This window comes from Charadrius vociferus, unplaced genomic scaffold (assembly GCF_000708025.1).
Source record: "Charadrius vociferus isolate BGI_N301 unplaced genomic scaffold, ASM70802v2 scaffold50, whole genome shotgun sequence".
NCBI lineage: Eukaryota > Metazoa > Chordata > Aves > Charadriiformes > Charadriidae > Charadrius > Charadrius vociferus.
Window position 1 is genome coordinate 394315 of NW_009646445.1, and position 14939 is coordinate 409253.

At 43.9% G+C, this 14939-nt stretch overlaps 1 protein-coding gene across 1 annotated transcript in view; it reads left to right on the plus strand.

The window, feature by feature from the left end:
- Positions 1-14939, plus strand: part of SMOC1 (SPARC related modular calcium binding 1) — a 160756-nt gene that overhangs the window by 142097 nt on the left and 3720 nt on the right. Inside the window, exons 10-11 of the mRNA XM_009882460.1 lie at positions 322-427; positions 9753-10000. Of these exons, the coding sequence (XP_009880762.1) occupies positions 322-427; positions 9753-10000 (354 nt within the window). The remainder of the gene's footprint in view (positions 1-321; positions 428-9752; positions 10001-14939) is intronic.

Sequence of the window (14939 nt, forward strand, 5' to 3'; positions counted from 1 at the left end):
CACCATGGGAACTCCCTTCTGCCAGACATTTCCAGCACATCCCTGTGGTTATGCTGGTAGGGAACTGGGAGAGGCCGTAAAGCTAACCACACGGTCTTCCTGCCAGATATTGTTGGTGACCCTGTGTGTGCCTGGACAAAAGCTGCAGGACGAATTGCCACACAGAGAAACCCACTGAGGGATTCTTCTGCTTTTCCTTAGGGACTGTGATGATGGCTGCCACATAACAAACAAAGGAGGTTCTGGCTGATCCTTGCTGAACTGGGGTAGGAGGTCAGTCTTGTGTGTTCTTGCATTAACCCTCCTCTTTTCTTTCTGCAGGGTGCCCAGAAGGGAAGAAAGTTGAATTTATTACCAGCTTACTTGATGCTCTGACTACAGATATGGTACAGGCTATTAACTCAGCAGCACCTACTGGGGGTGGGAGGTGAGTCCAGAAAGCACTCGGGCTGAATTGCCACCAAGGTGGCTGCAGAGCTCTGGGCACCCCTGAGGTGGGGGCAGGAGGGAAAGCTGTTGCTCTGCACTGATTTGGGTTCCGCTGGGTTGCTGGGAAGAGGAGCTGAGGCTGCATCTTCAGAGGTTGCTCTGTCCTGTCATCCTTGCCCTGCCTGCCTCCTCCCACCCCTCCTCCCTGGCAGCTGCTCCACCATAAAGGTTAGTATAGCCCATTTGAAGTGTGAAATGAGAGCTCAGTTGGAGGAAGTGGCTTGTTCTTTTGTCCCCTGGTGCATGAAAAGACCTAATAAAATGCAAATGAATTGAAGGAGACCGTGTGGCCTAGTGGCTACCACAGGGAGTGAAGAATGCGAACCGGATTCTTGGCGGCACCAAGTGCTGTGGTTTTGCTGTGAGGCCGGAGCCAGCCGATGAGGAGAGGAGCTGTTTGTTTTCATGGCCCTCCCTTCTGACCAGCTGCCCGCTCATCCCCCTTGTTGGAAGGAGCAGCAGGTCAGGCCTGTTGTGAGAGGTGGGCAGAAGTCTGCGTTTCTGGGGAGCTGGAGAAAAGCTGAGGTCTTGTCTCCCCCTTCTGCTTGATAACAGCAAATCCCCTTAGCACAGCAGCTGCAATGCTGTGGCAGTTCAGGCTATGGAGAACGGACTGTGGTGGATTTAAAAGTGCAATGTTGCCTCACCTATGCAAGGTTTCTGTGATTCTGGATTCCCTTGACGATAAAGGGAGTCTGTGCTAGTTTAGCACGGGGGGATGCCACAATGACCAATGGGCTCATGTTCATAGGGGTGTAGAGATGAAGGAGGTGTCCCTGTGCATGTGTTACTTCTGTGGGTATCGCTCCAATGTATTGAGAGTAATGTTGATCCCCTGCTTTCCTCTTTCAAAATGTAGAAGGAAGCAGTGCCATCTTTAACTACTCAAGACAAAAAACTTCTTGGGTGGCACCTCAGTGCCTCTTGGTTTCAGTATGGATTGCCTGTGAACCCATATGGTTTTAACTTTGCATTTGGACCTTACAAATCAGGCCAGTGGCTGAGTGCCTGCACGCTGAATATTCTGTAACCCATTGAATTAGCAGTATATGCCTAGCATGTCTGTATTTATATAAACAGGATGAAAAATGCCCCAAGGATGGGAAATACGTCGTTCTCTCCCAGCTATATGCATTCCAATGTCAATTCTGTCTAATTTGCATGGTTCAAATGCAGTGGGTAGGGGTGGTGGGAAGCCCTGGAGAGTATTTGATATTTATTTGGCATCTTTGGCACTGGGACTGAAACCCAGCCAATGTAATCATTACTCTTAAAATGAAGCTTAATATAAACCAATATTGTAGAGACCAGAGATGTATGCCCCCACTGCACTTCTATAAACCAGCAGGCTTGCTTCCTAATGTTCCCCAAGCTTTGTGTATTTCTCAGCTTTCAATAGAGGCCTTTCTGGTAGAATTTTTCACTGCCCAGCTCTTCACACAGTGGTCACGTTGATTTATTTTCAGCTCTAGTGTCGGCAGCCCAGTTGCAAGGGGAAAAAGAAATCTTTTAGCGGGCTGTCCTTTGTAAGGCAAAAGACTGCTACCACCCAAATACTCTGCCTGCCCACAGCCATGATTAAATTCAGGAAGCTGCCCTGGCATAAACTGCCATGTATACCAGCCAGGCTAAGTGCATACCCCAAAGAACATGCGTCAAGCTTTTCCATCCCACCATGCCATGATAGGACCATTTATTTTGGAAAAAAAAGGCATTTCAAGGATTTTTTGGTACTTACATAAAAATTTAATCAGTACAGCTTTCATTTCATATGAGTTTGAGTTGGGAAGCTGTCTCTGTGCAATAAGTCATGCTTTCCAAGTTTCCCAAGGGGAACAATGTCCTGAGTCCTCTCTTCAGGAATATCTGAAATTGTCTGAGTGACCTAACCTGACTTCGGCACTGGAAACTAAAGTTCTTTTCCAAGATGAAGGGATATTTTACCTATAGGTTTAATCATAAGGCTAAGTCACTTCCAGCCTTAACAACTAAAAAAATATTGGATTTATGACAGTGCTCATCCTGTATCTTCCTGGTCTAGGTTTGCTGAGAAGGTCATGTTGAAAAGAAAAACTAGAGATCTGGCTATCTGATTTTTCTTAATGTCAGTTTTAATGTCTTAATGTCAGTTTTCTTACTGGTGAGACAAGCTTTACTTATTGCAGGTTCTTCTCCGTCTTTGCCATAACGATGGCAGAACAGGTTCTGTATTTAAACGCGTACTGTTTCCCTCTATAGCCTCCCTCTTTCTCTTCTGTTATGGCATTCAGCATTTCATCCTCCTGGGCCTTTTTTAGAGTTTGAACAAATACATCCAATGATCTGAGGTAAATTTTTAACAAATCACCAGCAAAGTTTATGCTTGTTGCAGAGGGCAGGCCAGGCAAACAGCAAGCCGTATCCCCCTGTAGTTGGCCCCGTATATTGTCCTATATATTTTAATTAATTGGAGAAGCAGCAAGCAGGAGTTTTGGGGAAGGGAGGGAGCATTCCTGTTTCTCTGTGGCAACAGAGAGATGATACTGGCCTACAATACGCATCTTTAGTATCAACATTAAAATATGGGACCAAATGCAGAGAAGAGCCTTTCCAAACCGTCAAGGGCTGAAAAAGCCCAATAGTGAAAGTGTTAAGGAGCTCAGCCTTCCTTAGGGTATTAAAAGAAAGAAAAAAAAAAAAAGGTTGAAAGATGATTTTGTATAATCTGAGTATCTCCATAGGGACAAAAGCTCTGCAGGGTCATTAGTCTAGCACAGAAGAACATGATTAACTGAGTATAAACAAACCTGTGATCAAAATTTCTTTAAAGCAAGGGCAATTCTAAGGCAGAATGAAGTCATGAGGGAGGTGACAGATTCCCTCTCTCTAAGGCTTTCATCTTAGGCCTGATGCCTTTCAGAAAGACTTGCTTTAGTCAAACCTGAGTTATGATCCTAAGAGTAATTTGATTCACATTCTGCGAGTATGATCTACAGGAAATCAGATTAGATGACCCTGCAGCCTTTAGTCTGAATCAGGATATGTGGAGTGAAAACTTCTTGCGTTTGCTGAGTATCTTCATCTTCAAGGCTTTGCCTATTTATGCTGCAAAGCTATCTGTGGCTTTGCAATTAATGTCTGTATTAGCTTTGTTTTTCTGGGGGGAGAGAGGAGCATGGGGAGAAATTATAGAGATCTGTATTTAAAATACCATATTGAGCTGTGCTAAACTGCACACTTTATACTTGGCACACAGAAAAACAATCTAGTAGCAGCAAAGTGAGGCTGTACAACTTGGATTGCTGCAGGCCATGTAAGTAAAACCTGATAAGACTTTTTTTATTGGGCATGCTTAAAACAACCTTGTAATCCCTTATAGGTCTTGTCTCGTTTAAGCAAGTTCAAAGCTATTGACTTTAATTGAGTTACTCTTGCTTTACAATAATGTAAATGAGATGAGGACTTCCCTTCCTTGTGGCCCTGGTTTACATTACAGCAAAATAGCCAAGTAGACTTCATTTAGACTTTTGAAACAGAAAATCTCTGGTAAATTCATTCTTAATTTTAAGTTTATGTAATAACTCCAAGGCACATCTTGTTACTGTATGTTTTCAAAGTAATTAAGGGAGCACTTGTAGGAAATTGGTTTATTAACCAGCGTTTGGTATCCTTTTTGAAAAGATGCATAGTTGAAATTGTTCATATATAAATCCTATATAACAGGAGCAGCACTTTTTAAAATTCAGGCTTCGCTTTAGTACATTTTAGTCTGTTTTCTAATTCAGACATACTCATATTACACAGGGCCTAAACTAAAATAGACCAAAGGGGATCCCAGCCTGGGTTTCCCTGATCTAAGAAACTCTTTGGTCTCTGCCAATTCAGAAATAAATTTTAGTTGCCAAAATATGTGCGCTATGGCTCACTATATTATCAGCAAAAATATTAATGCCCTGTGGAATTTTGGGTTAAAAGAGCAGCTTACAACAGCCACCCTTATCATGTAACACAGCAGCTGTGTCCCTTCATTTTAAGTTGCCAATTATTCCCCATGTAATAGCCCTAAAAAGTACTTCAGAAAATTGCCCCCGAGGTTCCCTTTCATGCTCTAGTTGAGCAGTTTGAAGCAGGCAAGCACAGCTCAGCACATCTCCAGGGTGTTCTGAAGCCGAGCCATGTTTTAATAAAGATTGACACTTTCAAACAGTGCAGGGAAGTTAATGCCCAACTCCTATTGCATTTCAATTGAAGTTGGATACCAACTTCTCTTTGTGCTCCTATGGAAATTCTAGCCTAATTACAGATACAGCAGAGTTCATGTGAGAGGAGGATCTTTGAACAGTCAATGAGGAGTGAAGGAGATGATTTTTAAACCTCCCGAATGATTTATCCCACAATCTTCAGAAAAGTTGTATTCAGAATAGTGTTTCATACACGACTTAGCCAGAGGAGAGGAAGAAGCTGGTTGTGTAATATGAAGATAAAACTTAAGTTTTATCTGTAGAGAAATTATGCATTCCCCATAATGAATTTGGAATGTGTAGTACCCTTTTGTTTAGTCTGAACACAGCTTAGTTTTTTGTTGGCTTTTTGATTCTTTTGCTACAGGAAAGGGAGAACAATAAAACAAATACACGATCCTTTTGCAATTCCATTAGAGTAATCCTCTTTGATTCAAGCCATGTTCCACCATTACAACTTTTAACTTTAGAACAGACAACCACAAAGAACAACAAAAGGAGAGTAAGAAGAGTAAGAACAATTGAGTTTTACTTCAGTCTGTAAATTCTTATCACTGTCCACCACTCCTCCAGGCACCTTGATGGACATCATGAATGTTATCATGGGCATTGACTGGCAGGGTCAGTCCTGTCATTTATTTAGCTTTGCCCTCATACATCCTTTTTTCAGTGACAGCACCAAGCAAGGTACACATACTTGCAAAATATTTTCAAGTCAGAGCATCTTACAACTTTAACTGCTGTAGACATCCCGACTACAAACATACCTTGTGTGTTAGGAGTGGAAGCTGGACTAACTTTTTTTCCTGCTCTGTTGCTTCTTCTAGCAGCTTCTTGTCCGTCAGTGTTCTTTCATCCTGGAATAGCTCCCTCTGGTTTGTAGTCTCTGCAGTCCAGTTACGTGATGTTAGGCTGGTCTTACTACCCTTTCCTCCTTCTGCCTCAGCTGCCATTGTTGGTACCTGAAGTTTGTATTACAAAATAACAGGTTTTCTAAAGGTCTTCAAACAGGTGATCATCTGCTGAGTGCTTCAGAGATTGCAACCTCGCTTTCTCTCAAAGCGGTATTTTGCATTAGGATTTTCTGTCACTGCGACAGTACTATGGGTGTGTGCAGCCTGGGTGGTGGGGTGCAGCGGGGCTGCAAGTGTATAGGGAGCAAAGGATCAGTTTTGGTAGGAAAGGACTTCAGTTTACTCAGTAAAATTTAGTGGGACGTATTACACTTTGACAGCACAGTTCTGTGGAGGACAATGTGATTGCACACTGTACACAGTTCTGTATGTAAGTAACATCTGATATTTGCTGCTCTTGTATACTTTACCCTATACACCTTCCCTTCTTCCCTGCTCCTTCCCACTGAGTTAACTCCTCCTTTCTTGCAAGGGGCCTCAAGGGCTGGAAAGCATTACAGGCTGCATGCAAAGTGCATATCAAGCTGTCTATTTCATATTTTGGCATGTTCTTCTCTCTGCTCCAAAATTCAGTGTAGCTGCAAAAGTACACGTCCATGTTTTTTAATAGCCTCTTTGCTTTCTGCCTGTACCCAAGTTACACCAGGTGATACGAAGGTGTTTAGTGGAAGTGTGTCGACTGGAAAATAGTATTGTTAAAAGTAACAGTATCTTTACCCACATATCTTCAAGCATAAGCCACCTAAGAAATAAATATTCTCCTCCTATGAGGGAGCTGATAGCATGTTATACAGGAGGAGGATCAAAAGCCTGTGTAGAGATGACTATATACTTGATGCCAAGAAATTAGTAAGAAAGTAGAGAGAGCAGGTTCCCTGTCCTAGGCTGTTAATGCAGACCATGCTTCTCTTCATTGTTGGACTGTGGGTGGGCTTATGCTGCGTAATGGAGCTAAACCTGCTGGCTTATGTACGGAGGCGATCCAGCAATAGCAGGTTAGACTTGGAAAATCAGCTCACACAGAGCTCTTTGCTTCACCAGCACTCATTCTTCAGGATTGATTGTTTTGCCATAGAGTGCTCAAGTGGAACAATTAGGAAGAAAAGTAAGTACAGCTGTAATGCAGTCAACACAAGAAAACTGAGAAGGCTGCTCGGTCTTACAAAGCTGCTACAACACTAGAGTGAGAGACTGGAATTTAGTGGGGTTTTGTGTGGCTGGTGTTAGAGCAAGAGATGTTGTGTTGCTGGGAGTTGAGAATGTACAGGGCAACTTTGTTCTTTCTTGGTTTTGGGTTGTTTTTTTTTCTGGTTCCTTTATGGTCTGAATGAGTAGAGAGGCAGCCCAACAAATGAAGTTTGCATCAGAGGGCTGATTTATTTCTCTTGCAACAGCCATGAAGAGGTAATAGAGGGAAATTCCCCTGGAATACTCCTGCAAAGTCTGTGCTTGCAGGACAATTAGAGTCCCCAGATTTATTTCAGCTGACCCAGCAGGTATGATTATTGTCATGGCACATCATCGAAGCTAGGTGGCTTAGCAGTGCTGTGAAGTTGCATTAATTCATGTTTCATGGATGGTGCCGAAGTGTCTTGCATGGGCAGCCATCAACGTCAAGATAGGTAGTGTTGTAACCTCAGCCTTCTTTAGTATATCATGTAATTTAATGAGCCAGGGAGATATGGCTGTACTGAGATGATGTGGATCCTTCCTGTGCTGGGATTCTGGATGATCATCAGAACAGGCAGGCAACCAACTCGGGAACTGCAGCCTTGCCAAGCCAGCCAACAGGAGGTGGTAAAAACTCAGAAGTGGCTGTATGTTCCTTCCTCCTACAATCACAGCAGTTAAACTAGTTCCCTTTAGCTCCATTAGCATGCTGCAGTTTTCAGCACCAGCTCTCAGCATGTTTGTAATGGCAAAGATTGATGTATCATCACCTCATGAGTCAATGTATTTGTATTGGCCTGTGGATTTCCCTGATTTTCTTTATGGAAGTGCTGAAGAGCACTATATTGCCTCTCCTGGTAACTCTTATCACAGAATCATAGAATGGTTTAGGTTGGAAGGGACCTTGAAGTTCCAACCCCCCTGCCATAGGCAGGGACATGAGCTCTTAAGAGCTCCTCCATGGTGTGCCTCTGAAAAAGAGGCACTTTTAAGTCCTACTTCTGAGCATCTCTTCAGCAGGTAAAGAGAAGCTTCTGTTTCTGTCTGTTGTCTGTCTGCTGTTGGTTCGAAGATGCTCTGCCCCTTCTTCCATTTCTGCCTTTCCAGTTGTGGCCCTTCAGGAAATAAAGGGCAAGCCAAGATGTGGATGAGGGGAATCTCACATGCAAAAGCTCAGGTTTTATTCCTCCATCTCAGCAAAAGCAGAGCATTGTCCCTTGCAATACAGAACTTCCCTGTGGCTGTTGGAAACATGCTAGTCTTCAAATCATAGCCAGCTCGTTTCCAAAAGGGAGAGAGGCTAATGGCTGTGTTCATAAATGTCATAAAAACAAGCCACAGGATGTGTTTTTATTCTCTCCTGTCATCCTGGTCTTTGCATAGTTTCAAGGCTGTGAAAAAAATCCAGGCACTCCCTTAGCTTCCCGGGGAGACTTTTGCAATTTCTGCATGTCCATAGGTGGCTCCAGGGCCTTGCCTTGTATTTTGGCTCCCAAAAGGAAGCCAGACTTATTCCCAACCTCTTCTTTCCCCACACTGTTTATCCCACTGTACGTTGACCAGATCCTGTGACTGAACGCCAAGGCTGCTTCTCAGCTAAGAAATGATGGAGATAGTTTCAAGTAAAACCACGGGGAAAATGTTGTGTGATTTATTTGCCTCTCTACTGTGCATGTTTATTTGTTGTGAGGATCCAGATGTCTCTGGATAGAAGCTGCCGTTCTAAATTGTATCCTCATTTGTAAAAGCTATCGGAGAAGGGGATCTCTGTTCTCTACCTAAGCTCTATTGCTTAGTAGACTCCCCTTCACTAGTGATGTAAATTACCATGGCAATAGGTTGGGGGTTTTATTTTTTAGGCTCTCTAGCTGCATTTCAGAAGCAAAACTCGTCATACCAGAAGGTCAAAAGAATTTTCTCCATTCTAGTTCCCAACAAAGAAACTTTTAGTGACAATTTAAATGTATATCCTACCAGTTTCTGAAACAAGGTTGGTGACAGTCTTAAAGTGCATTTTATAAGGTACCTGGGTTGATATTTCCCCGTCGGGTAGAATGCCCCAAACTCACACTGGAATCTGGCTTCCTGCAGGGTGCAACTGACACTGCTTAAATGGTATGACATAACAGTACCAGTTCAGTGATGGCTTGATGTTGAGTGGCAGCATTCTCTATCCATCCATCTTCAGCTGTTGCTTTTCCTCCTGCTTCTCCTCTCTGATACTGTTTGTTGTTGTCCACAGAAAGAAAATGTGAGCCAAATAACGTCAAACTTGTAATATCACGATAAGTAAAAAATGAAGCAAACTGAAGTTGCCATTCCGTAGTATTGCTTTTAATGGATTTGTGGTGTTTGTCTGCTGTGGAATTCTTGTGTATAAATCAACCATGTGAAAAGCATTAAATATGCTGAAAATACGGCACAGGAGTTCAGATCATATAAATAGATACAGCAAGAATGTTGCATCTTGCCAAGGACATTTTCAAATAATGAATGTGTCTTGCATTAAATGAATTTGTTCCCTTTCTGAAGTCTAGGTGTTGCTGTCACAGAAACTACCATGACAGCTGACACTCACAGCTCTCCTGCTGGTAACTTGAATGGGAGCCCAAAGTTCAAAAGGACCATGGAGATTGCCTCTTGCCCTCTAAAGGGGATCCTTCTGGGATTAGGCAGGATTTCAGCAACTGGTGTGAGGAGAACCAGAGCTACTGAGGGTATCAGTCTCCAGGAATCTCTTGGCACCACTTGTTAATGCTAAAGGACATTTTTAGAAAAAGTTCATCTATCTCAAAAGAGCCCAGCTAAAAAGAGGAGTGTAAGACCCACGTATTTTGCTTGCTTTAAATATGGCATAGTGAGTGTCTGACTCAGCGAGCAGCTTTGGCTCCTCGGCATGTGCTTGACAGTGTTGGTGAGAGCACCCATTTGTCGGGGGCCTTTGCTTCCTCTGTTCCAGGTTCTCTGAGCCAGACCCCAGCCACACGCTGGAGGAGCGAGTGGTACACTGGTACTTCAGCCAACTGGACAACAACAGCAGCAATGACATCAACAAGCGGGAGCTGAAGCCTTTCAAACGTTATGTGAAGAAGAAAGCCAAGCCCAAGAAATGTGCCCGACGTTTCACTGACTACTGTGACCTCAACAAGGACAAGTCAATCTCGCTTCAGGAGCTGAAGGGGTGCTTGGGAGTCAGCAAGGAAGGAGGTGAGTGCCTTTCCTTCCCCATTGCATGAGAATAAAAGACTTGACGTAGAGTTACAGCAAACCCAGGAATTGGGTTTCTCCTGGGTGATTCAAAAGTGCCACAGTTTGTGTGAGAAAACTAGTGGGATTAATACCCTGTCATGCAAATGTAGTTATTTGTGTTATGGCTCTGACTTATATCCCTTATCACAGACCTTTGTTGTAAGCACTGTACAGAAACAGGGCAAAAAGGTGAGCCTTGCACAGGAACCAGCTTATACTGTAGAAGTCCTTGGAAACTGTAGTTCACATCAGGTCCCTTCTGAGTAATACACAGCTAACAATATTCTGTTGTCTCAGCCATGGAGGTTGGATGATGTATGAGCCAGCTCAGACCCAGTCCTTCTCCAGAGACCCTGTTGACTAACAGAAATAATATTTATTTTCATTGCTAAATCCAGCATGCAGGAAAGTGGATGACGCAGAGAGTACAACTCAGAAGGAAGGCTCAGGGCTGTACTGTTGCCCTTTTTCAGAGTTTAATTGCACTTTAAGATGGAGGGAGAAATAGGGCATATGAGTAACATACTTCCCTTTCTGTTTAGTGCCTGAGCAACCAACCCACCCTCCTTCTGTTTCTTCCTCTTTCATCTTCACCTCATCTTCTACTGGGACCTGGACCAAGTTGGTATTTTTGGAAATTTTGTGAACTGAAACTGTTCAACCCAAGTTCAATAATTATCAGTCAGTCTTAACTGTGGGCAGATTTGCTTGGCAGGAGAAGGCAAACAGGGAGATTCCAGGGGACTGATTTCCTGTGCAGGTGTTTTGGCTGTGTTGGCAGCTCTTGTTATAACCATTGTGCTGGTTGGGAAGGGTGGGTAGCTTGCTTTTGCCAGGTTTAACCTTTTCTTCATTCTTTGCTCAGGTTTAGCATGAGTGAGAATGGAGTCGGTGCATTTGGGTGTTGGGAAGTTGCCTTTTCTAGGTGCTTTGCAGACATCTTAGTTATTATTAAGTCTTTTGCATTACTCGTCAGCTGTGGGAAACATTCAGCTTCCTTAGCTCAGTGGAAGCTTTTTTCTTAGTCATTGGTACCTTACTGAGGAATGACATACCAAAATAGCAACCCTGTTCCTTAATTTTATTACCTTCCCAATATGATGAATATGCCAAATGAGTTTTATTGCTATTTGGCCTGTAATAAGACTCTCTGGAATCTGCTGCCTTGGCCAACCAACTGTTCAAAATTTAGTTTATGGAAGGGGAGGGAGGGGAAAGGAGAGAAGGAAGAAAATGAGCATCTTTGAGCCAGTGTGAAGGGGAAATAAAGCAGTGAGACATTGTTGTGAGTGCCTGATTGCCTATTTGCTGAGAACACAGCCTTTACCTTTCATGGTTTCTTTCATTGCATGAGGACAGGATTGTGTGTAAAAAGGGGCTCTGACCTTATTTTGTCATACAGCTCCACATACCTACTAAAGGCCTCAAGGATCAAAGATAAATGGGTAAGTTATGTGGAAGGAGGACCGAGGGGGGCCTAAAGGATGGTGAGGACTAAAAAGCAGTAGAGGGGGCAGTGCAGGGAGCAGGTACTAACAGTAGGAAAGAACTAAGGGAGAGTACTCTAGAGGTGCAGTAAGCAAGTTTGTGGTGGATATTTTTTAAGAAGTCAGGATTTTGTGAGCTGGTAGATGACATGTTTGCTCTACTTTCTATTCACAAGAACTTCTAAATTAAGAAATAACAGGTAGCTTACCCCTTCTCCAACTTTCCCTTATCCTGATAATGGATGCGTGCAGTCAGTCAACTATTCATGTATTTGCTCTCTGTTTCTTTCTCTGTACCATGGCCTTCAAACATCTGCTGGGGCTGAGGTCACTGTGGGTCCAAGCCAAGAGCTAGTTAGGAACCTTTTTGGTGACGTACTTTTAGTTGTAAACTGCCAGTCAGATGAAACCAAAACTTTTCATGGAAATGTTTCTGTTTCAACAAAAGCTTTGTTGGAAGGGTTTTTTCTGGTCCGGATTGGATGAGGAATGGTTGGAGGGAGGCAAGGAAAGTCATCATTTCCCCTAGTTATACTTCATTACAAATGAACTTGCCTCAGATGTTCCAAAATCCTGGTTAGGTATCCAGCAGCATAAGGACTAAAATGAAGTGGGTCGTCATTCCAGGTGAGCGTGCCTCCTGTTAGGCAAACTGAACGCTTGTAATGATTTTGAAAACAAAACTTAATGCAAATTTTGTAGAGTTTGGGATGCTGAGGAAAACAAATGTTAAGGCTTCTGCATTTTCATCAGTGTTTTGCTTTCTTTGCGAGTTGTTTTTTGTGGCCAGTTCCATCCAAACATAGAAATAGCATTGCTTGAAGGAAGCACAGGGCATAGGATAAATCATGCCTTTTGGGAACTAGATAGTCTAAATAAATAAGATTAATGTGTAAGGATTCGGATAGGATATTCATAAGGACAAACCTAAATGTGAGCTCTTTCCAGCTTAGGATCAAATCTGTCCAAGATGCATAGTTCTGTCTGTCTTCCCCTCCTCAGTGGGTTCTCGATGCCTGTGGTAACCTCATGAGTGCTGCCAGCCAGTGGTTCTTCAGCAAGGAAAATAGCTGTCCAGTCAGCCGGCAACCCTTCCTTTTTTCCATCCTTATGATGACCCAGAAAGTTTCTGGGAAGTCTGTTAGGTCTGGTGGCCACTTTGCACAGCTCTTGCCCCTCTGCTTAAATCAGATGTGTTCTTACCAGCGGCAACTCAGATGGAAAAGTGCCATTCCTGGATCTCAGACTGGAGTAGCCACATAGAGTTAGCCTTTGAGGGCTTGCAGAAGCCTGCAAATGGTTTTCTAAACTGGGGCAGAACAGGCAGAGAGGGCTTGTATCTTGGAGTATGCCAGAAACAGTCTTTGCCATCATTTGATGTAGGATTGTCTGTTTGAAGAATTGTGGAAGAAAACCAGACTGATTTACAGCCTGTTAAAAGTTAGCATTCATCAGCACAGGCTGTGCAGCCTGAGTTAAGGGGGGGAACCATCTGTGATCAAAGAACAAATTTAGCTCTATGCATTAGTCAAAAGGCAGGGTCCTTGAAAGGAGGTAGACATGCACTGTAAAGCTTTGCTGGAAAGTTACTGAACCCAAGATTAATTGGAGTCCAGTGATCTCGGAGATGAGGACTGTAGATCTGAGCAAGGCTTATACTAGTTGTGCTGACTGCAAAATGCTGCAGTTGCGTTTTACCTCTATATTCTTCCAAATTCAGAAGACAAAGTCAGCATTTTGTGCATGCTCAAAGAGGAGCTAAGGGATTAAGCAGCGAAGAAATGTCCCTCTGCCAGATGACTGGAAGTTTCCTTCTGCCAGCTCAGATCCCGTGCTTGGTTTGCCATCCAAGAGCTTGTCAGATGGTAGGTGTTGGGTGTGCTACACAGGACATGAGGACTTCTGGGGTGGAACCCAGCCACAATTTGTGCCAACAGCCAGCTACCAAGAACACAGTCCAGAAACAGGATCAAAATGTCTTAATTAAAAATGGTGTGTGTGTAATTAAACAGCATGTCATTTTCTACTGGGGCTGAGCAAATACTGCAGAAAGAAGGAAAAATAATGGACAATCTAAACCGCAAATTTAATTCAGTACTGTTTGGGACCCTTCTTATCAGTATCCACAGAAGTGACTGATACTCTGTATGCTTGGAGGTTTCTGGGAGTGAGGATGCTCTGTATCGCTGCTGTGGAAGCAGCTGTGTGGGAGCAGGTAGCAAGGAGCAGTCGACCTGGCAAAGGCTTCTGGACCAATGATGGTATAAAACTGACAACAGTCTGCGAGGCTGTGAGAAAACTGTAACCAGTCAATGACTGAGTTAAACAAAAAAAAAGGAAATTCAGAGTACATTTAATTACAGTTAAATTAGAATGTAAATCAGCTCAGTGCTTGTTTTTGTTTGCCTTGTTCAGATATACCCCTTTGGAGTTCACTAGAGATGCTGTATTTTGTTGCCTTTAATCTTGAAGAAAGTTACTGATGGTTAGTATGAATCAGGACATCGGTATTGTGCTGGGGACACAAGATAGGGCTCCTGGTAATGTGTCATCCCCCCCCCAAAATGAGAGCTTTGCTCAGTAAGTCTGAGGAATCGTTTCTACCTATAAAAAAGCTGCCGGGGTTTCCTTGGGGCTTTTCCTTTTGAAAGACACCTAGCCTAATCTAGTGTGGCTAGTGTTGTTAACTCAAAATCACATACTTGTGAGGCTGAGCAAACACTCTGCATTACGAAACTTACTGAATGATGGGATGTTACCCTATAATACCCAAGGGCTTCCCAGGTATATGTTAGTAACCCACTGTCACCATCTACGATATTCCTTCCTCTCTTTCAACTTTATGCTCGGTGCAGCGTTGTTCTGGCAGGGTTTTGCCTTCTGTAGCTATATGTGGCTGGCTTGCCGTTGTATCGAAGGCTGAAGGTAATGCTCTCTGCCTTTTGAGTGTCAGGTGATGAGCCTCAGGGTGGTTTCCCAGCACGGATGTATGGGGCCAGACCCAGGGGAAGCACAGAGCCCTGCCGGGCTGCAAGAAAGCTGCGCCCTGCCCAGCCCGGAGCATCCCTCCCGTTTTTAGGGATGCTCCCTGCCTTTTGTATCAGCTTCCCTGGACCTCCTCGCCTTTTTGCGAAGACAAACAGGGCTCGTACACAGCAACGTACTGCAGGCATAGCTGCACTAGGTGCAAAAGGGTGGTTTTGGGGTTGGTTTTTTTGGGGGTTTTTTTTTGGTGGTTTTGGATTTTTTCCGGATGCTTTCTCCCTCGGCCAGGGCCGGGTAATGCGCGGCCCCGCAGCGCCCTCCAGGGCCCGGCCCCGGGAGCGGCCCGGCCTCGGCGGCTCCTGCCGGCCCCGCGGTTTTATTGCCGGCTCCCCCCGGAGGGTCCCCAATAGCTCTCGAGGGAACTG